The 21,527-nt window shown below is 41.6% G+C and overlaps 1 protein-coding gene across 2 annotated transcripts; it reads right to left on the bottom strand.

Annotated features, from left to right (window-relative positions):
* Window positions 1–473: 473 nt before the first annotated feature.
* Window positions 474–17,112, bottom strand: LOC109874016 (complement component C6). Of its 2 annotated transcripts, none has more exons than XM_031809065.1 (18): window positions 16,910–17,112; window positions 13,749–13,949; window positions 8,684–8,840; window positions 8,447–8,588; window positions 8,202–8,343; window positions 7,862–8,006; window positions 7,560–7,769; window positions 7,059–7,299; window positions 6,828–6,950; window positions 6,496–6,662; window positions 6,069–6,294; window positions 5,652–5,820; window positions 3,095–3,209; window positions 2,333–2,465; window positions 1,957–2,151; window positions 1,699–1,786; window positions 1,240–1,481; window positions 474–1,034 (listed from the first exon to the last, which is right to left on the bottom strand). In XM_031809065.1, the coding sequence occupies exons 2-18, from the start codon at window positions 13,892–13,894 to the stop codon at window positions 850–852; spliced, it is 2,826 nt and encodes a 941-aa protein (XP_031664925.1). In that variant the 5' UTR covers window positions 13,895–13,949; window positions 16,910–17,112; the 3' UTR covers window positions 474–849. The 2 variants fall into 2 exon arrangements, with proteins under 2 accessions (XP_031664925.1, XP_020321341.1); XM_020465752.2 differs by having other exon boundaries at window positions 16,744–16,931.
* Between the last annotated feature and the right edge of the window lie 4,415 nt (window positions 17,113–21,527).

Below are 21,527 nucleotides of genomic sequence, written 5' to 3'. Positions count from 1 at the left end.
TGTGCTCGTGTATCATGCCCATTTTACGGAGATTCTGGCGGGTCCCTGAGGCAGGGCTTTCCACCACCATCTATCTACAAAACACAAAATGGAATTTCTCATTGAAGAATGGTGTCCCTCCAATAGAGTTCCAGAACCTATGTTAATACGCATTGAAGCTGTTCTGGTGACCCGACACTCTATTGGTAACGATGTATGCTGAGAGTCGGGAAGCAAGTTCAGGGAGTGAATACAGTTAATAAATAAATAAATGAACAAACCAAGAACCACAAACAGCGCACCGACATGAAACGGGAACAATGCCGACTGGAGAAGAAACCAAAGGGAGTGACATATAAAGGGCAGGTAATCAAGGAGGTGATGGAGTCCAGGTTAGTGTCATTATGCATGCAATGCTGGTGAAAGGTGTGTGCCCTAACGAGCAGCCTGGTGACCTAGAGGACTGAGAGGGAACACACGTGACACTATTAAGACACTATGTTGGTGTTTCCTTTATTTTTGGCAGTTACATGTAGTTGCAAGTTGTTGTAAATAAAATATTGGATACAAACATTTGTTTTTGTTCATTTAATTTAAACACCACATTTTGCCAAAATATATTTGATATCATAACAACACAAGCAAATAGTCATAAAAGGATATAAAAAAGACATACAAGTACAAAATAACATGCAAAGAAATGAACTTCAAGCTAGATTGTAAAACAAATTAAGTTGAACAAAGCTGCAATTCAAACGCGACAAAAATCAGCTCCTTCAGAACGTCCATCTTTATAGTTGTGCTGTATGATATAATGGAGAGGGAGAGAGTGATAGAATACAGGAAGAGGAAAGCTACACTAGGACCTGGTTATGTGGACTCTTCACACAGGCCTTCGTTGAGAATCTCAAACTCCATCTTTCTACACTTGATGGCAGCCATGAAACACAGATTCACACTCCTCTTGCTCTGGGTCTTCAGCAGCTTCACACAGAACATGTGTTCTCCCTCCTTAGGACAGTCCCGGGGAACTTTACACAGACACTGTTTGGACTCTGATTGCACAAAGACAAAAAGGAAAGAGCACAGGTATATGAAATGATTTTGCTATGTTGAAACCCTATCGACACATTCATCCTTGAAACATAATTAATTGTATTGCATGTAAACTAGTTAACTCTTTGCAGATTAGGTTATTTCAGATGAAGTGGTCAAGTGCTATCTAAATCTGAGAGGGAATCTGTGGTCAGTCAGTCATACCAGTGCAGCTCTCCCACTCATAGCAGGTGTCAGAGTCGCAGGGCTCCTGGACTGAGCTCTTGGCAGCCATGCTGACCCTGAACTTGGCCCAGTCCAGGCTGACCACATCCTCGTCACACGGGCCCACATTCATGAAGAAGAGCTGGTCACCATGGCAACGGCCCGAGTGGAAACCACAGTAAGACATCATCACACCACTGCCAACTTCAGCATTGAAGATGCAGAACTCAGTTTTGTATGGGCTGCAATACACACACACAGGTGGAGCACACACAGACATGGAAAATCATTAGTCAGTCCAAGAAGAGGACAAATGTAGATGAATAGACTGATTCGGGAACCAAATTATTATGGTGGCCTTCAGATGCATGTGTTTAGCTAATGTTAAAAGGCAATTAAAAATCCATTAATATTCAATTGTTCATGACTTAATTATGATTGATAGGTAAAAGTGCTCACAGGCATGTCTCACGTGCCACGCAGCTACATTTGGATCCAACGTGCCTCTCTCCTCTCCCACATTTATTGTCAGGAACAAATGGCTTATCTGGACAGACACATTGACAGGACAAACATCCAATTACGTAATTTAATTCTTTTGTCAATCATGTGATCTCCACTTGATTGTCGAAAAACTCTATGATGTCTTTAAAAGGATGCCAACTTTCCACCAACATCCCTCTAATGTTTCTTCAAAGTCCATTTGAGACAGACTACCTATTTTGCAGTGCAGGTCTTTAGGAAGTGGAGGCTCCCATGTTAGACTCTTGGCACAGGTGTAGAAGCCCTGTTCTGACGGAACCATGCCTCTCTCCGTGCATTCAAGTCCCACGGAGTGGTCCACCTTGTACTCCTTCTTGGAGGGGTACAGAGTCATACCCTCAGGCACGGCAGGCGGGGAGCACACCTTCCCTAAGATGGAGGACAAATACTCAACAAGACTGGTTTGACATAAAACATTTTTTTTTAAATATACTATTGGCAAAACATGGATTCCAAAGTCTTTCCATAAAAAAGAGGTTTGTTATGGACAGAGTGTTATGCCTTCTGTCTGCATTCTATGCAGGGATTGTTCCTAAGAGGACAGACTTACTGATGCACATCCCTGTGGGAGGGGTCCAGGTCCCGTCAGGGCGACAGTTGATGAACTGGTAACCTTCCATTTCAAACCCTGTGAAGCACAGGAACTCCTCCATGTCGCCAAACTCATAGTAACGCTTATCTTTCTGACATTGAGAAGACAGAGAGAGAGACCAAACCTTCCATCATAAAGCCCTAACCTGCAGAGAGATGAACTTAGAGAAGAGGCCCCTCAGCCAGCTGGTTCTGGGGCTCTGTTAAAAAATCCAAACACATACCACAGAGCCCCAGAATAATTAGACCCAACCAAATCATGAGGGAAAGAATTAATTCCAAAAACTGAAAACATTGGAATGCCATCTGTCCCTAAACAGAGAGTACACAGTGGCAGAATATCTGACCACTGTGACTGACCCAAAACTAAGAAAAGCTATTTGCACATTGTTACAACACTGTAGTTAACAATATAACATGTCAAACGTTTCTTTGAAAATGTTTGTGTGTGTAATGCTTATTGTTTATTCATGATTGTTTATTTCACTTTCTTTGGCAATGTAATTCTTTACCATGCCAATAAAGCCCCTGAGAGAGAGAGAGAGACTAAAGGAAGAAAAAGAAGATGCTAATAAGGGTATAAACAGGTAAAGGTCACTAAGACTGTGACATCACTGAGAGCTGGCCCAGAGTCTTTGGAAATATCACTCTTTCAGATATGTTTAGTGAGCTCTGTCTCTGTTAGCTTTGTTAGCAGCTAGTGTTGTTAGAATGTGTCTACCCTGAGGTGACTGTTGGCAGGACGCTTGGGTCTTGGACAGCCCTCCACGCCGGGAGGCAAGCCCTCCGCCCGCCCCTCTGTGGCAAAGTCCTCATCATTAACGCATATATTTTGCCTGCGGAGAAAAGACAGACCAACAGAAAATCAGAAATGCACTCAGGTATATAAATCAACAGTACGTTTTTATCTAGAAGACCAACACTCTTCCTGATCGATTCTATTTTACTGGAGTGGTATGTACAGGTAACTGCCAAAATAAAGGAAACACTAACATAAAGTGTATTAATGAACACTGGAACCACACCTGCTTTCAATATACACTGGGTATACCAAACATTAGGAACACCTTTCTAATATTGAGTTGCACCCTGTCTTTTTCCCCTCAAAACGGCCTCAATTCGCCGGGGCATGGATTCTACAAGTTGTCGAAAGCATTCCATGGGGATGCTGGTCCATGTTGACTCCAATGCTTCCCACAGGTATCAAGTTGGCTGGATGTCCTTTGGGTGGTGGATAATTTTGATACACACGGGAAACTGTTGAGCGTGAAATACCCAGCAGCGTTGCAGTTCTTGACACAAACCGGTGCGCCTGGCACCTACTACCAAATCCAACAACTAGACTTTACCGTGAAATGCTTACTTACAAACCCTTAACTAACAGTGCAGTTCAAGAATAAAATATTTACCAAGTAGACTCAAATAAAAAGTAATAATAAAAGTAACACAATAAGAATAACAATAACGAGGCTATATACAGTGGGTACTGGTACAGAGTCAGTGTGCAGGGGTAGAGGCTATAGTTGAGGTTATCTGTACATGTAAGTGGGGGCGAAGTGACTATGCATAGGTAACAAACAAGCAGTGAGTGTACAAAAGGGAGAGGGGTGGGGGGGGTCAATGTAAATTGTCTGGTTGTGATTTTATGAATCGTTCAGCAGTCTTATGACTTGGGGGTAAAAGCTGTAGACTTTGCGCTCCAGTACCGCTTGCCGTGCGGTAGCAGAGAAAACAGGTCTATAACTTGGGTGACTGGAGTCTCTGACAATTGTATGGGCTTTCCTCTGACACTGCCTATTATATAGGTCCTGGATGGCAGGAAGCTTGGCCCCAGTGATGTATTGGGCCGTTCGCACTACCCTCTGTAGCTCCTAACGGTCAGATGCCGAGCAGTTCTCATACCATGATGCAACCAGTCAGTGATGCAACCACACTCAGACCTGCCTGGTGTTTACTCTCGATGGTGCAGCTGTAGAACCTTTTGAGGATCTGGGCACCCATGCCAAATCTTTTCAGTCTCCTGATGGGGAAAAGGTTTTGTTGTGCCCTCTTCATAACTGTCTTGGTATGTTTGTACCATGATAGTTCATTGGTGAAGTGGACACCAAGGAACTTGAAACTCTTGACCCGCTCCACTCCAGCCCCTTCGATGTTAATGGAGGCCTGTTCGGCCCGCCTTTTCCTGTAGTCCACAATCAGCTCCTTTGTCTTGCTCATTGAGGGAGAGGTTGTTGTCCTGGCACAACACTGCCAGTTCTCTGACCTTCTCCCTATAGGCCGTCTCATTGTTGTCGGTGATCAGGCCTACCACTGTTGTGTCGTCAGAAAACAATGATGGTGTGGAGTTGTGTTTGACCACGCAGTTGTGGGTGAACAGAGAATACAGGAGGGGACTAAGTACACACCCCTGAGAAGCCCCAGTGTTAAGGATCAGCGTGGCAGATGTGTTGTTGCATACTCTTACCACCTGGGGGCAGCCCATCAGGAAGAACAGAATCCAGTTGCAGAGGGAGGTGTTTAGTCCCAGAGTCCATAGCTTAGTGATGAGCTTTGTGGGCACTATGGTGTTGAAAGCTGAGCTGTAGTCAATGAACAGCATTCTCACATAGGTGTTCCTTTTGTCCAGGTGAGAAAGGGCAGTGTGGAGTGCGATTGAGATTGCATCATCTGTGGATCTGTTGGGGCGGTATGCAAATTGGATTGGGTCTAGGGTGTCCGGGAGGATACTGTTGATGTGAGCCATGACCAGCCTTTCAAAGCACTTCATGGCTAACGACGTGAGTGCCACGGGGCGGTATTCATTTAGGCAGGTTACCTTCGCTACCTTTGGCACAGGGACTATGGTGGTCTGCTTGAAACATGTAGGCATTACAGACTCGGTCAGGGAGAGATTGAAAATGTCAGTGAAGACACCTGACAGTTGGTCCAGGCATGCTTTGAGTACACGTCCTGGTAATCCGTCTGGCCCATAGCCTTTGTGAATGTTGACTTGTTTAAAGGTTTTGTTCACATCGGCTACCAAGAGCGTTCATATTGGCTACCAAGAGCGTTATCACACAGTCATCCAGCTCTCGTGCATGCTTCAGTGTTGCTTGCCTCTAAGTGAGCATAAACGGCATTTAGCTCGTCTGGTAGGTTCGCGTCACCGGGCAGCTCGCGTCCATACCCCGTACAAAGGAACTTAAGTCTTTTGTCTTGCCCATTCTCCCTCTTAATGGCACAAATACACAATCCATATCTCAATTGTCTCAAGGCTTAAACATGTCAGTCTCTCTTACTCTTGGAAAATGGAGATGAAGCATCCCTCCTCCTGTCTGGCCGGTCCCTGGCAGAGTTTTCCCCCCCTCAGGGGAGCGGGGTTGTTGCACACTCTGGTACGATGTCTCTTCATGGATGCATCACAGGCACTCCATGTCCCCCAGCAGCTCCAGTAACCATCTACTGCCTCTGAGGAAACCACACAGCAAACCACACTCAGACCTGCCTGGTGTTTACAGACCAGAAGACAAACCACATTCAGCACTGTTTGTTGTGTACTAATCACCAGGAGTCAAACCACATTCAGCAGTGTCTGGTGTCAGTCAAACATACTGAGCACTGTCAAATGACTGTGCAATACACAACAGGGACTATACATAATCATCATCCTGTATAAAAATGTGTATATCAGTGAGTGAGTGGGTGCTGCTGTGTACCTGAGGTGTAGTCTTGTGCCCGTTGCTCACAGTTGGGCCCATAGGTGCCCGTCTGGCAGATGCACTGACAGTCTGTGCCAGAAAGGACGGCACGGGCATTGTTAGGGCAGGGGGCACACTTGCAGGGGTCAAAGTCCTCCAGGTACTCCACCAGAGCTCTGGTCAGGTGCCTTCTTTTAGTGGCAGCACATGGGATCCCCTTGACCAGATTGATGATGGGCAACAGCTGGAGACAGATAGGAAGGAGACCAATTTCTCACAGGAAGTGACATGTTTTATGTCTTAGGAAAGAGCTGTTATAAACCGAAAGTATCTCAAAAAGACGGTATGGATTCACTATATCACAGCCAATCATACACAATCAATGAATGAACTGGATTCATTGTTTCCATCCTATTTCATTATATTCCACGGAGGGAGTTCTGACCTCATACTCCACAACAGCAGGGTTGTCTATGAGTGATTTGGCCCAGTTCTTATAAGTGGTGCTGTCAGGGGCAGCCCCTTTCCGCTTCCAGGCCAGGGCTGCAGCCTCTCCGTCCCTGCCTCCACGCACCATGGAGAAAAACTTCTCTGACGACTGCACGAAAGAGCCTGACCAACACAGAAGTAACAGTAAAGGGTGAAGAGCCAGTTCTCAACAAAACTATTGAGAGAGATACTTAATGAAACCGAAAAAGTGAAAAGTCAAGACGACTAGAGCAAGGTGGTCTATCTTGAATGTTCAATTTGTGTGTAACGGTAATTAGAAAAACCAACCTTCATGTTTTTGAGTCATTGTGTTGTCGGAGCATCTTACAACATTTGAACTTTGCGAGTATATTATTATAGACATGCTCGACTCAGACTTTAGGCATCCTTTGGTATGCTCTTCTGTTAAACCTGTGACAATGAAACACAAAAAAATGAACAATTTATGAAATCAGAGAGAACAATGCACTAGCAGTGGGTATTGTGCCTCCTTTTGACTACAAGGCTGTGCTCTCGTACCACTGTTCTTAAGCTCCAGTCTGCTGTATTGGTAAAGCAGATCATAGTGTCCCCCTAAGGTTCCGGAGGCGAAGTAGTGGGTCCCAAAGTGCTTGAAGATCTCCCTGTAGAGGGCGTAGTTGTACTCCAGGGGCAGGCTGGTCAGAAACTGTAAGAAGGGCTCTGTCAGGTACAGGTCTGAATCCTTCACCCTGAATCTGGATACAGGTAACACCTGGTGCACTCGGAAGAACTGGGAGTCCTGCAGAATAGGGTGAGATTACGTAATCATAACGTCAGTGTTACCTTCCCAGCTTTGAAACGCAGTGATTGTATGCCTGCCTCACAGTGCCAGTCCTACTGCTTGGATAGAGGGTATGGTAATGTGATCTTAGATCTGTGATTGAGGGAAACCTCTACTTCAAGGTCTACCACTACGTTGCAATACTGTGATCAGGGTGTTTATTTTTGTGTGTGTGATTGTGAATATGTGAGAGTGCATATACTGTAGATGCAGCTTGCCGTCTTCTTTGAAGCTGAAATAGCCTGCTTGAATGTGTCTGTGTTGGATTGGTGGTGGCTTCTGGAACCAAAGAAGAAGATCGGGACCCAGATTAAACTAGAGTCACCACTGGAGGAATCACTTCTGGTAGAGACTGGTGGGGAGGCCAGGTTGAAGGTCTCACTGTAGACTGGCTGGGGTTCCTGTTTAAAGTCATCTGGGATCTCGACCTGTGGAAGCAGAACCACAACTAGATCTGATCCCAGACCAGTCAAACATGGGGAATAGAATAAGATGAGATCTCTATGCATTAGTACTGTACCTTGATCTCAAAGCTTTCTACATTGGCTGGGACGCGGTAGTACAGCCTGTAGCTGCTGCCTCTGCTCTTGTTAAGGTTGCAGGTGTCCCCCATGAACATGTTATCCAGTACCGCCCCCCTCTTAGTCTCTGCCATGGCATCAAACCTAAAACAGGAAAGTAACAGAAGCCAGCAGCATTAACCCTGAAGTTACGTTACTTTTCTTAAAATCACAGGATACGTATCAAGAATTACATGAAGCAGTTCTGCTCTGTATTCACTGACTACTGCTAAACATCTACTATGACATTGACCACTGCTCCAGGCAATGTCTTATGCTGGCCTTTGACCTTTAACCTACCCGTTTCCTATGAGGTCAGCTCCAGGGACCACTCTCTTCTCAACAGGACACACTATTTTGAATTCATCACAGTTCTTCTCATCCGAGTTGTCCCCACAGTCGTTCTGTTTATTGCATGTTAGTTTGGAGCTGATACAGCGACCTGCGACAAGGGGAAATGTACATGAGCAGAGTTTTGTTTAAATGTGCACATGCAGTATTTTGTCTATACCGTATATGTAGTAGGTTAATATGTGACTGTTCACCATTGCCACACTGAAACTCTTTGCAGTTGAGTGTTTCCATCTTGCACTCTGTTGATGGGTAACACGCTCTGTCTTCTGTCAGAACAGCATCGCACTCCACGCCTCCAAACTGGGAAGGCCTTAGCAGTGACCGAGTCCTTAACTACAACATCAGAAAACTGGTCAGAGACAGACGGTGGAAGTGTGTGCGTGTATTTCTGTCTGTGTGTCTCTGTGTGTGTATATTCTTTCACTTGCCTGTTTTTTGGCACACGGGGAGCACCCGGACCAGTTGGCCCAATCAGTGAGTTGACAGTGGATGAAGCAGGCCTGGACGTTACATGCACGACTCTCATGCTTTTGACACAGCTGCTCACAGCCATTCTTCCAGTAATAGTCATCATATCGGATACTCCTGCAGAGGAGGGAATTGTGAAAACAAAGAAAGTCGTATTCTATTGTATTTCAAACAAGGTTTGTTTAAAACTGAGATGGTCATGGAAACGCTGAACAAACGCAAAAGGAGCTTTTGGCCAACTGACCTCAAAATTTATACACATTAATCATAAATCACTTACAGTAAAATATCCTTCCTTTATGTCATTTATGGGGCTTGTGAAGCAAAAATCCCACTTTAAATATTTGACATACTTCTGACTTATTATAGTAAAACAATAATAGTCCATGTCTGCAGCCCCGCGGAAATCTAGTTAACATAATACCAAAATCCCCATAAAAATGAATCACTTTAAGCTAGAGATATCTGGTTCTTTGCATGGGCTGCGTCTCAATCCACTACATCCCCTGATGTCGCCCGTCCGGTTCTGCAGGACTCGTCTGAAGTCGGTACATCTGATCTACCAACTTCTGTCTGTAGCGTCTGAACCGTTTGGGCTACACACTAACTTAACCCCTCAGTGGAAACTTGAGTCTCTCACGAACGCGTACAGTTGAAGTCGGAAGTTTACATACACCTTAGCCAAATACATTTAAACTCAGTTTTTCCACAATTCCTGACATTTAATCTTACTAACAATTCCCTGTCTTAGGTCAGTTAGGATCACCACTTTATTTTAAGAATGTGAAATGTCAGAATAATAGTAGAGAGAATGATTTTTTCCAGTTTTTATTTATTTCATCACATTCCCAATAGGTCAGAAGTTTACATACACTCAATTAGTATTTGGTAGCATTGCCTATACTTAAAAAAAACTTTGGTCAAACGTTTCGGGTAACCTTCCACAAGCTTCCCACAATAAATTGGGTGAATTTTGGCCCATTAATCCTGACAGAGCTGGTGTAACTGAGTCAGGTTTGTAGGCATCCTTGCTCGCACACGCTTTTTCAGTTCTGCCCACAAATTGTCCATGGGATTGAGGTCAGGGCTTTGTGATGGCCACTCCAATACCTTGACTTTGTTGTCCTTAAGCCATTTTGCCACAACGTTGGTCATTGTCCATTTGTGACCAAGCTTGAACTTCCTGACTGATGTCTTGAGATGTTGCTTCAATAAATCCACATAATTTTCTTTCCTCATGAAGCCATCTATTTTGAGAAGTGCACCAGTCCCTCCTGCAGCAAAGCACCCCCACAACATGATGCTGCCACCCCCGTGCTTCACGGTTGGGATGGTGTTTTTCGGCTTGCAAGCCTCCCCCTTTTTCCTCCAAACATAACGATGGTCATTATGGCCAAACAGTTATATTTTTGTTTCATCAGACAATAAGACATTTCTACAAAAAGTACGATCTTTGTCCTCATGTGCAGTTGCAAACTGTAGTCTGGCTTTTTTATGGCGCTTTTGGAGCAGTGGCTTCTGCCTTGCTGAGTGGCCTCTCAGGTTATGTCGATATAGGACTCGTTTTACTGTGGATACAGATACTTTTGTACATGTTGCCTCCCGCATCTTCACAAGGTCCTTTGCTGTTGTTCTGGGATTGATTTGCACTTTTCGCACCAAAGTATGTTTTTCTCTAGGACACAGAATGTGTCTCCTTACTGAGCGGTTTGACAGCTGCGTGGTCCCATGGTGTTTATACTTGCGTACTATTGTTTGTACAGATGAACGTGGTACCTTCAAGCATTTGGAAATTGCTCCCAAGGATGAACCAGACGTGGAGGTCTACAATTTTTTTACTGAGGTCTTGGCTGATTTATTTTGATTTTCCCATGGTGTCATGCAAAGAGGCACTGAGCTTGAAGGTAGGCCTTGAAATACATCCACAGGTACACCTCAAATTAACTCAAATTATGTCAATTAGCCTATCAGAAGCTTCTAAAGCCATGACACAATTTTCTGGAATTTTCCAAGCTGTTTAAAGACACAGTCAACTTAGTGTATGTAAACTTCTGACCCACTGGAAATGTGATACAGTGAATTATAAGTGAAATAATCTGTCTGTAAACAATTGTTGGAAAAATGACTTGTGTCATGCACAAAGTAGATGTCCTAACTGACTTGCCAAAACTATAGCTTGTTAACAAAGAAATTTGTGGAGTGGTTGAAAAACTAGTTTTAATGACTCCAACCTAAGTGTATGTAAACTTCCGATTTCAACTGTATATATAGACAGGTGTGTGCCTTTCCAAATCATGTCAAAACAATTACATTCACCACAGGTGGACCAATCAAGTTGTAGAAACATCTCAAGGTTGATCATTGGAAACAGGATGCAGCTGAGCTCAATTTCGAGTCTCATATGAAATGTTCTGAATACTTCAGTTTTCTTATTTTTTTTCTTATTTTTTTTAACACATTTGCAAAAATGTCTAAAAACCTGTTTTCGCTTTTGTCATTATAGGATATTGTGCGTAGATTGATGAGGATTTTTTTATTTAATCAATTTTAAAATGGGGCTGTAATGTAACAAATGTGGACACAGTCAAGGGGTTTGAATACTTTCCGAATGCACTGAATGTTATCTGGCAATGCACCATGCTATAGGCTTGTTTAGCAGACAAGAAATGCTTATAAGTGCCTTTGACATTATTTTACATTATATGATTTTATAGTAGCAATAATTTAAATGAATTTAGCTGAATAAAATAGAAATAATATTTTTTTCCATTCCCTGAGCGTGAAAGTGATCATTTGAAACAGGTTCTATCTATATGCTAGATTTAGAGTTATTTGGCAACTTAAGTTGTGAATGTTGCAAACCATAGAATGCCTTATAAATTAAGATATATGGGCTGCATTATGACTAGGCTATCGATGATTTGAGAAAGTCGGGGAAAAAACAGCTTGTGCTTTGTTCCTTGCTGCACACGTTGTTCTCTCCTCAAGTGATCATATTTTCATCCATCAGACTATTCTCAATATAAATAGAATTTTGTCTTTACTAATATGTACAATTTGTTTAGATTTAGAATGGCCCATTAGTGTCACACCCTGACCATAGTTTGCTTTGTATGTTTCTATGTTTTGTTTGGTCATGGTGTGATCTGAGTGGGCATTCTATGTTACATGTCTAGTTTGTCTATTTCTATGTTTGGCCTGATATGGTTCTCAATCAGAGGCAGGTGTTAGTCATTGTCTCTGATTGGGAACCATATTTAGGTAGCCTGTTTGGTGTTGGGTTTTGTGGGTGATTGTTCCTGTCTCTGTGTTTGCACCAGATAGGGCTGGTTTAGGTTTTCACGGTTCTTATTAGTCTGTTCATGTATAGTTTTCTTCATTAAAGAACCATGAATAGAAACCACGCTGCGTTTTGGTCCGCCTCTCCTTCAACGCAAGAAAACCGTTACAATTAGCAAATGTACTGGAAAGGGAGCAAGAGGAAAAAATATGTCATCCTTTTGCAACGGAGGCCACTTTCCCGCAGGGTTCGTTTCACTCATGTGATATGACATGCTATTCTATAAAATCATTTCTCTAATTAATATTACCTGATTAAGCTTATCATGTAAATGTAATTAACTAGAAACTCGGGGCACAATGAAAGAATGTTTATATAGCTGTTATCTTCCGAATAAACTCTTAAAGACCTAGTAATCTTTTACATCAGTAGCAGTCAATATTTAATCGTCACTTTATTCAGTCTCATCTGAAAGTTGTAAATTCTTGGTTATCTTCACGAACCCTGGCTAACAAGTTGATTCAGCAATACAAAATTTGGTTTATTTATTTACTAAATACCTAAATAATCACACAGAATTACATATACACAGAATGTATTATATGTTGATTACAAATTATGTCATAAAGGAAAACGTCCCTAGCGGACGGATCAGATATGAAGGCTGGTTACACTAAGAAAGGGAGTTGGGTTTGAGTGAAAGAGCGGGAAGACTGAGGAATAAAAAGGTTTTGTGTCTCTATCGGGCCGTAGGCAGCTATGCTATCGTAAATACAGTATCTTATGCATTCTAAATAACCGCCCATTTGAAAAAGGAAAATGCAATAAATATTTTCTCTGAGCTGCGCTTCGATCGGTTGTTCGTAGTTGGAAGGCCGGGTGGTCCAGCATGGATCTCTTGTCCTCTGAAGAATGTCTAGTGGTGAACTGGAGCGTGGTAGAAAGGATACTCTGTCCGTCCTCTCCTAGCCCACGTTTAACGGGCGGAGAGGGTATCACTTCTTTAGTGAATAAGAGTTCAAAGTTCATACCAAGTTGCCATACTTTTAAGCTCATGCTATATTCTGGCTGGTATAGTCGAAATTCATCCTTTCGGCATGTGGAGCGTCATCTTTCCGTTGAAATTCGATGCTAATTTCGTTAGGTTATTTTCGTTCAACCAGAGCTCACGCTGAGGTTGACTTAGTTCTGTATGTGACCTTTGTTCCTTCAACGTGGGGACCGCAAGTCCGCACGTCCTTGGAACAGGAAGTTGAATTTTCATCAACGGGTTTATATAGTGGGGAAAGAAGGGCATGTTTCATAGTTTACAACCCATGTCTGTTCACTTGGACGAGGCCTCTGAGTGAGCAGAGTGTCAAACCGTTCTCTCATTTCAGAAGCTAAAATGACATTTCTTCTTTTCACAAATAGTTTCATATTTAAACATTTAAATTTCACAACAATTCCATGTGAATCTGATTTTCCAAGATACAGTTTGTCGTCCTATCATCAGTAATCATGTCTCAGACATCAACTGATCTGACATCCTATTCATTAAGTACCAACGTATATTTTCAACTGGTTGGATTACCGAAATATGGTTCAGTTTCCCACCTTTTGATGTCACCAGACTCTTTCTTTCTATGTTAACAAATACTTTACAAGAGTCAACTCTATAAAGTAGAGAGAGAGAAAAGTGGAAAGGTATTTATGGGGGTCATAAACCTCCCCCATCAAGCCAACATCATGACAGTGTATTTTACCTGCGGCGCTCCTGGGTCCCGTAGTTGCAGGTTCTGGTGCAGGTGGACCATGAGCTCCAGGCGTAGTGGTCACAGAAGCAGCCCAGGCTGACCGTAACTGAACCCAGGACATGCAGCAGTACCAGGAGACTGTTGGTACGGTCCATGGAGAAGGATGGTCCAGGAACAGCTCACACTCTGGTCAGGACACTTCTGAAAGAACTGAATGGAGAAAGATAAGGAGGTGGAGGAGGAAATAGATAGTTGAGCAGGATTTACATCCAGGCTCACTCAATGAAATCTATGCACTTCATCCCACATGATACCAGAGGTGGGACCAAGTAACTATTATTCGAGTCACAAGCAAGTCTCAAGTCACAAGATCAGTCTCAAGTCGAGTCCCAAGTAGAGTCTCAAGTCAAGTGCAAGTCGTGCATTCTAACAGCAAGCTGAGTCGAGTCACAAGTAAAAATTATCTATACATGCAATGACTTGTTCAACTACAAATCATTGTCTATTTATTGAGGCTACCAGACAACCCTTTTCATTATTTTGTCTACAAAATGTAATTGATGATGCAATTGTAAAATAGGTTCCTTGTTGCAGTCGCAAGTGCGTGACATCAGCAGAAGGCGAGGCAGGTTGACGTGCTCAGAGTGTAGATTTATTTACAGGTCTTAGTGATCCAATGGTGAAAGCTTCATATCATACAAAATATACAAGTAGATTTACCAAATATACATGGGCCCAATGAAATAGCCTCTGTATCAAGCTTAGCCTGTCCTATCTGAACAGACACAGGTAGAGGGCAAGACTGCACAGTCTCCCCTTGAGAAACCAAATTGAACGTGTCTAACAGGAGCTCAAACAGGTACATATAAGCACTTAGCCCCTCCCAGGACCATACAATTAGCCAATTGGCAATTACAACCATTAAACTGGTTCTACAATGTAAAAGGCCATTTCCACATCCATTGTTACATTGGTACATTAATGACATTTCATCACAATTCATACTTGGAACAACACTTTTCTTTTATTCAACATACTAGCCTATTTCTATATGGACTGAGGCACACACGCTCCTATTAGCATAACCAGAATGACAGAGACATAGGACACAGACACATGGAATTCCGACATAACCTGGGAAATATGGACAAAGAAAACCCATGGAGAATGATAGGGGCCACTAGTGGCCAAAAAGCCGCTTTAGCATGGCCGGTGCCATTGAGGGCTTCCACCCTTCTTCTGCCATTTTAAAGTAGTCTAAGTAGTAAATTTGGTAGGGATTCCTGTTGGTTTGAGCTTCAATGGTGCTGTCACAGATGCTATAGTGGCACAGATATAAAGATGAGTGTTCAATCTATGAGGAAACCATACGATGAATGAAATAAACAGAACTTCTAGCTCATGAGTCTTGCGAACCTTAATGTGCACAATAAACATCAAGCCCAGTCAGAGAACATGTTTAAATAAAAATGTATAGTATCAAACATGAAACAGAAATGTCTAAGTGTTACAATAAACTGTACATGGCATAGCTGTGGGAAGTAGGGCTGCTGAGGGTGCTGTGAACCCCCCCCACCATTAAAAAAAAATGTTTTACCAAAGTAGTGCACTGGGCCTTTAATATTCATGTATGTAGTGTGGACATTTTTTTTAATCTGCATACCCCAGCCCCCTCCCCAACCCCCGGGGGGTAATATAAGAGGGCTGTGTACATTTCACAAGCCAGTCTGTTGCAGTTTTTTGTTGTTGCAAGGGCTATGCTGCAGCTATTGTCTCTGGCTGCTTGTAGAGTAATCCACAGAAACTCTGTGCCACAAAATGAGTGACAAAACGTCACAATACCAGGCCAGATAATCTTGAGTCTTGAGGCTCCAAGTCCAAGTCAAGTCTCAAGTTATTTTATGTTCTGTCAAGTCGAGTCCCGAGTCGACAAATTTGTGAGTCCAAGTTAGTGCTGAGCGATTAGTGCTTTTTGAGTTCGGTTTGGTTTGGTTTAGATGATTAAAAAATGATCCGTTTTCGTTTTCAATAATTTTCTTTTTTTGCATGATGTGGGTTGAATGCTGTAAGAACAGAATAAACATTTAATAAAAGTCCCATGATGGTAGTGACTACCCATTACGGCTTATCACATTTTAATAATTTATTCACATTATTTTATTTTAATAAAATATTTGTTTAGTTTGATGACTTCATTATTTCTTTCCAAGTCATCATCTCATAGAGCTGCTGCCTGTGCTGTCTGGCAAAATCACTACTTTAGTAGTTCTTCAAAGTAAATAAGGCATACTTTTATGACTGATTAATACCAACTATCAATCGCTTATATCATGTATTTTCAGGTAGTGATAACTAGCGAAGCAATTGCTTTCTATCCCTCTTGATTGCAAGTTCTCTCTTCTATCCGTCTGCATGTCTGCTCCACAATGACCGGACAAGTAAACTGGCACGCAGTACATTATGCTCATTATTGTTAATTGCCACGTTTTCTGCGCTAAACTATGTACAATATTGGCCTGTTGTAAAATAAAACTCCCTATTGCATCGCACAGTTCGGGGCTTGATCTGATTTATCTCTACAGAAACTGTGCATCCAGCTCACAGAAGAAAAAAAACAACAACATGGAATTCAAATCATTTTGTCAATTCGTTCATTAGGTGCTTCTACACCTGCATTGCTTGCTGTTTGGGGTTTTAGGCTGGGTTTCTGTACAGCACTTTGAGATATCAGCTGATGTACGAAGGGCTATATAAATAAATTTGATTTGAATTTGATTTGATTAAAAAACGAAAATAACAGAAATGTTGGTTAATTGCTCAGCACTAGTCCAAGTCATATGGCCCGAGTCCGCATCTGCTTGATAGTAAATTAGAATGTAGGCATCAAGGGTTAAATTCCTCCTCATATATAATCCATAGTTTTGCAAAACTACGAGGTCTAGATACTGTCCCCTTCCAGATAACAAACATATTGTCAATACAATTCAAACTAATTCTGACTCACCACCGTGTTGACTCCTCGGCCACTAGATCCTGAGCTCTGCAAGAGTGTGTGTGCATGTGAGTATGTTTATGTTCAATAGCTTGAGGGGAACTACTTCATATACCCCCCTAAATGATCTCCCAAGGGAATCGGACTGTGAAAACGATTGGTTATTTGACTTGCCTACCTCTTAACCAGGAAACCCCCTTCCTGTAACAGCCACGAACCCAGCCTAGAATATACACCGAAGAGACTGAAGGCTAAGCAATTTCAACACAAAGTTCAAAGTTCTGTATCTCAAGTCTTCCAAACCATCCTTTCGCAACTCTCCATCCTGTCCTGTTACTGGAAAAAGTGTCTGGAAATGTCAGATTCCGGTAATGTGTACCAGCTGTAAGTCCTCTCTACAACTCCTTGTAACCCTTTCCTGCAGTCAATGACTTCAAGCGCCCTCGTTCGCCTCATGGTTGGAATGTTATTAAAACCCTCTTAAGGATCTCATTTTTTCGTTGACAAAAATCTGGTGTTTCTATGTCAAACAGTTTTGATATATTTCAGTGTTCTGTGATGTATATAAAGTGTAATATTGGAATGCAACCTCAAAATTGAATACATTTAACGCTCTATATATCTTTAAGCCCATAACCATGTGTGTACTTTTGTTTCAATGTAGATTTGTTTAAGACTACCATCAATCACTTTGTGTGAGACTGATTTAGCCCACTGCAGCAAAAGGTTAACTCTCCCCCTGTTGACACCCCACCCTTTAACATAGTCCTAGAAAGAGTGTCGAAAGAGAGAGGTCATGAATCAGACACTGCATTCCTGTAACACTGATACAAATGAAAAGGGTTTCATGCTGTGATGATTTTTATAGCTCTTTAAGTATCCACAATTTCTCTCCATCATTGCCCACATGAAAAATACAACACTTTACTATAGAATACTACAGTACTGTAGAATATACTGTAGAACACTATACACACTGTATACACACTGTAGTATCCCTTGATAATGTGTAGTACTTATTACAGCATTTTGTAGTATACTGTAGAATACTATAGTAAACACTAGTATTATCCACACAAAAAACACTGAAGTAAACTGTTTTTTTTTTAACTATAGTATATACAACAGTATTTAATTTGCATATACAGTGCTCTCCATCCAACCTCACTGAGCTCGAGCTGTTTTGCAAGGAGGAATGGGGAAATATTTCAGTCTCTCGATGTGCAAAACTGATAGAGACATACCCCAAGCGCCTTACAGCTGTAATCGCAGCAAAAGGTGGCGCTACAAAGTATTAACTTAAGGGGGCTGAATAATTTTGCACGCCCAATTTTTCAGTTTTTGATTTGTTAAAAAAGTTTGAAATATCCAATAAATGTCGTTCCACTTCATGATTGTGTCCCACTTGTTGTTGATTCTTCACAAAAAAATACAGTTTTATATCTTTATGTTTGAAGCCTGAAATGTGGCAAAAGGTCGCAAAGTTCAAGGGGGCCAAATACTTTCGCAAGGCACTGTACCTGCCCATTTCCATCCACCATATCCCAATTTGTGCCACCCATAAGTGAGAAATCTATGTGCCAAGTATAGACCATACTGTATACTGTGTTCCCTACGGGTTATAGAAAGAGCAGAAGCTCTGAACTATCCATTCAGACCCCAGTCCTGCCTACCTACAGGTTGAGCTCTAAAATGAGCTCTTTTAGTATTTCTCCAGTAGTTTTAATCAAAGAGAAACCCACCACTTCTATGTCAAATATATTAAAACAATATTACTATAGTAAATACTATAGAAATGTCAGCAAAAGCACTACAGTAAATACTGCAGTACGCTACAGTACAGTCCGCAAAAACACTACAGTAAATACTGCAGTATACTACTGTCTGCAAAACCAATACAGAAAATACTACAGTATATTACAGTCTGCAAAAACACTGCAGTAAATACTACAGTATTCTAAAGTACGCAAAAACACTACAGTAAATGGATCTTTCTATAAACTAGGGTAAGGGTGAGCATTTATTGTAGTGGACAACTGTTTGGAACTGTTACAAAGTCATTAATGAATCATTTGCAATTTTTGTCATGTGAATATACTAACATACAAAAGGGGAACATAGATAGAGTTGAAGTTGGAGGTTTTAGACCTCCACAAGTCTGATTCATCCTTGGGAGCAATTTCCAAATGCCTGAAGGTACCACGTTCATCTGTAGAAACAATAGTATGCAAGTATAAACACCATGGGACCACGCAGCCATCATACCGCTCAGGAAGAGCGGTATTAGTCTCCTAGAGATGAATGTACTTTGGTGCAAAAAGTGCAAATCATTCCCAGAACAACAGCAAAGGACCATGTGAAGATGCTGGAGGGAACAGGTACAAACGTATCTATATCCACAGTAAAAACGAGTCCTATATTTAATTTTTAAAGTTTTACCTTTATTTAACCAGGCAAGTTAGTTAAGAACACATTCTTATTTTCAATGACGGCCTGGGAACAGTGGGTTAACTGCCTGGGAACAGTGGGTTAACTGCCTATATCAACATAACCTGAAAGGCCGCTCAGCAAGGAAGAATCCACTGCTCCAAAACCGTTATAAAAAAGCCAGACTACGGTTTGCAACTGCACATGTGGACAAAGATCATACTTTTTGGAGAAATGTCCTCTGGTCTGATGAAACAAAAATAGAACAGTTTGGCCATAATGACCATCGTTATGTTTGGAGGAAAAAGGGGATAACCATCCCAACCGTGAAACACAGCGGTGGCAGCATCATGTTGTGGGGGTGCTTTGCTGCAGGAGGGACTGGTGTACTCATAAAATAGATGGCATCATGAGGAAAGAAAATGATGTGGATATATTGAAGCAACATCTCAAGACCTCAGTCAGGAAGTTAAAGCTTGGTCGCAAATGGGTCTTCCAAATGGACAATGACCCCAAGCATACTGCCAAAGTTGTGGAAAAATGGCTTAAGGACAACAAAGTCATGTTATAGGAGTGGCCATCACAAAGCCCTGACCTCAATCCCATAGAAAATTTGTGGGCAGAACGGAAAAAGCATGTGAGAGCAAGAGGCCTACAAACCTGACTCAGTTACACCAGCTCTGTCAGGATTAATGGGCAACTTCACCCAACTTATTGTGGGAAGCTTGTGGAAGGTTACCCAAAACGTTTGACCCAAGTTTAAAAAAAATTATAGGCAATGCTACCAAATACTAATTTAGTGTATGTAAACTTCTGACCCACTGTGAATGTGATGAAAGAAATGAAAGCTGAAATAAATAATTCTCTCTACTATTATTCTGACATTTCACATTCTTAAAATAAAGTGGTGATCCTAACTGACCTAAGACAGGGAATTGTTAGTAGGATTAAATGTCAGGAATTGTGTAAAACTGAGTTTTAATGTATTTGGCTATGGTGTATGTAAACTTCCGACTTCAACAGTACATTCAATATAATTCATGCTTTGAATCCAAACCTATGTTTAAATCCTCTCATGCTTGGAGTCTTGGCAAAAATCATGTGACATAAAACACTACCTTTCTTTCCTTACATTTATGATACTGTTGTTTGATGTTACATCATATACTAAGCATTTAACAAATGAATTACACATTCAACTTGATCCTATGAAATTTCTGGATATTACTGCAACCTCGTAACATTTTCTATTTCCCTATGTTACGGTGTGAAAACAGTTTTTATGGGCAGACATATCCAAACTAATGTACTGTTTGTGATTGCAAAATCCAATGCTTCCAACATAAAGAGGAGCTTTAACATGATTGATAAAACAAAAATCAATACTGTCTTTAATTAAAGGGGTTCTTCAATAATTACTGGATAATAGTTGTTCGATGCGCATTTGATGTCTAGCTGTTCAGCTACATTGGGACATTTTCTCTCAACATCAGCTGATTCACTAAAGGATAAAGAGCTTGTGTGATACCGCCCACAATTTAACAACAGCCAAAGTGTGGGAATGAATGTTGATCTCGAAGATTGACAGAACATTTTGGTGTCCATGTTGTTACGGTGGTCAAGATAATTAGCCTACATCATGTCAACGTTAACTCAAGAATCGTGAGGTAAGATTACGGTTCGTGTACATTTTGATCGAATGTTTTCCGAGTTAAAACGGAACAATCGGGAACGTGAAAACGACCTGTTTATTCCTTGTTGAATAGAAATCTAAACATTATATAAAACCAAAGCCCCTACCCCTAGACACTTGTGGAGATCTGAGAGAATTGGACAGGTGTAAGCAATACCACCAAAATTCCATCAAGCCTATCAGAGGGTAAGGTGGAGCTCTCACCATGTCACCACCCACCAATCTCTCTCAGATCTCTGCAAGTGTCTAGACTGGGCAGTAGGGACTAGGGGTTGTTTCTCGGCAGGCCATGGGTATATTATGGTAGCTCAGTCAGTCTGCCTGGCACTGCCAAACATGTTTAATACTGTAGCTGTCAAATACTTGCTTCCTCTGTCCTTGGGAGAATCTCAATTGAATTTCCTTGATTCGTTGCATTCTCTCTCCTCATCTCCTTCTCAAAAGTCATTGGATGAGGTCAGAGGTCGCTCCCCTCTGACATTCTAGAGGACAAAGGAATGAAGGACAGACTCACTCACTTACTCACACACACACTGCTTGAAGAGTTGACTAATTATAATGATTTTATTGTTATTATTATTGTCAATGTTTTTGTTGACAGAACCCATTGTAATTATATTATTGTATTAAATTATATCAACTATTAAAACATATAGAAATGCTGTTGTTGAATTAT

This window comes from Oncorhynchus kisutch, linkage group LG29 (assembly GCF_002021735.2).
Source record: "Oncorhynchus kisutch isolate 150728-3 linkage group LG29, Okis_V2, whole genome shotgun sequence".
NCBI classification, from domain to species: domain Eukaryota; kingdom Metazoa; phylum Chordata; class Actinopteri; order Salmoniformes; family Salmonidae; genus Oncorhynchus; species Oncorhynchus kisutch.
This window is presented reverse-complemented; position numbering and strand designations above follow the sequence as displayed.

Excerpts from the sequence above, each read along its gene's own strand:
- LOC109874016 (XM_031809065.1), bottom strand. The coding sequence starts at position 13,894 with ATGGACCGTACCAACAGTCTCCTGGTACTGCTGCATGTCCTGGGTTCA. Across the intron at positions 3,210-5,651 it reads TTCATCTCCATTTTCCAAGA|GCAAAATATATGCGTTAATG; the intron begins GTAAGAGAGACT and ends TTTTCTCCGCAG. Across the intron at positions 1,787-1,956 it reads AGACCTGCACTGCAAAATAG|ATAAGCCATTTGTTCCTGAC; the intron begins GTAGTCTGTCTC and ends GTGTCTGTCCAG.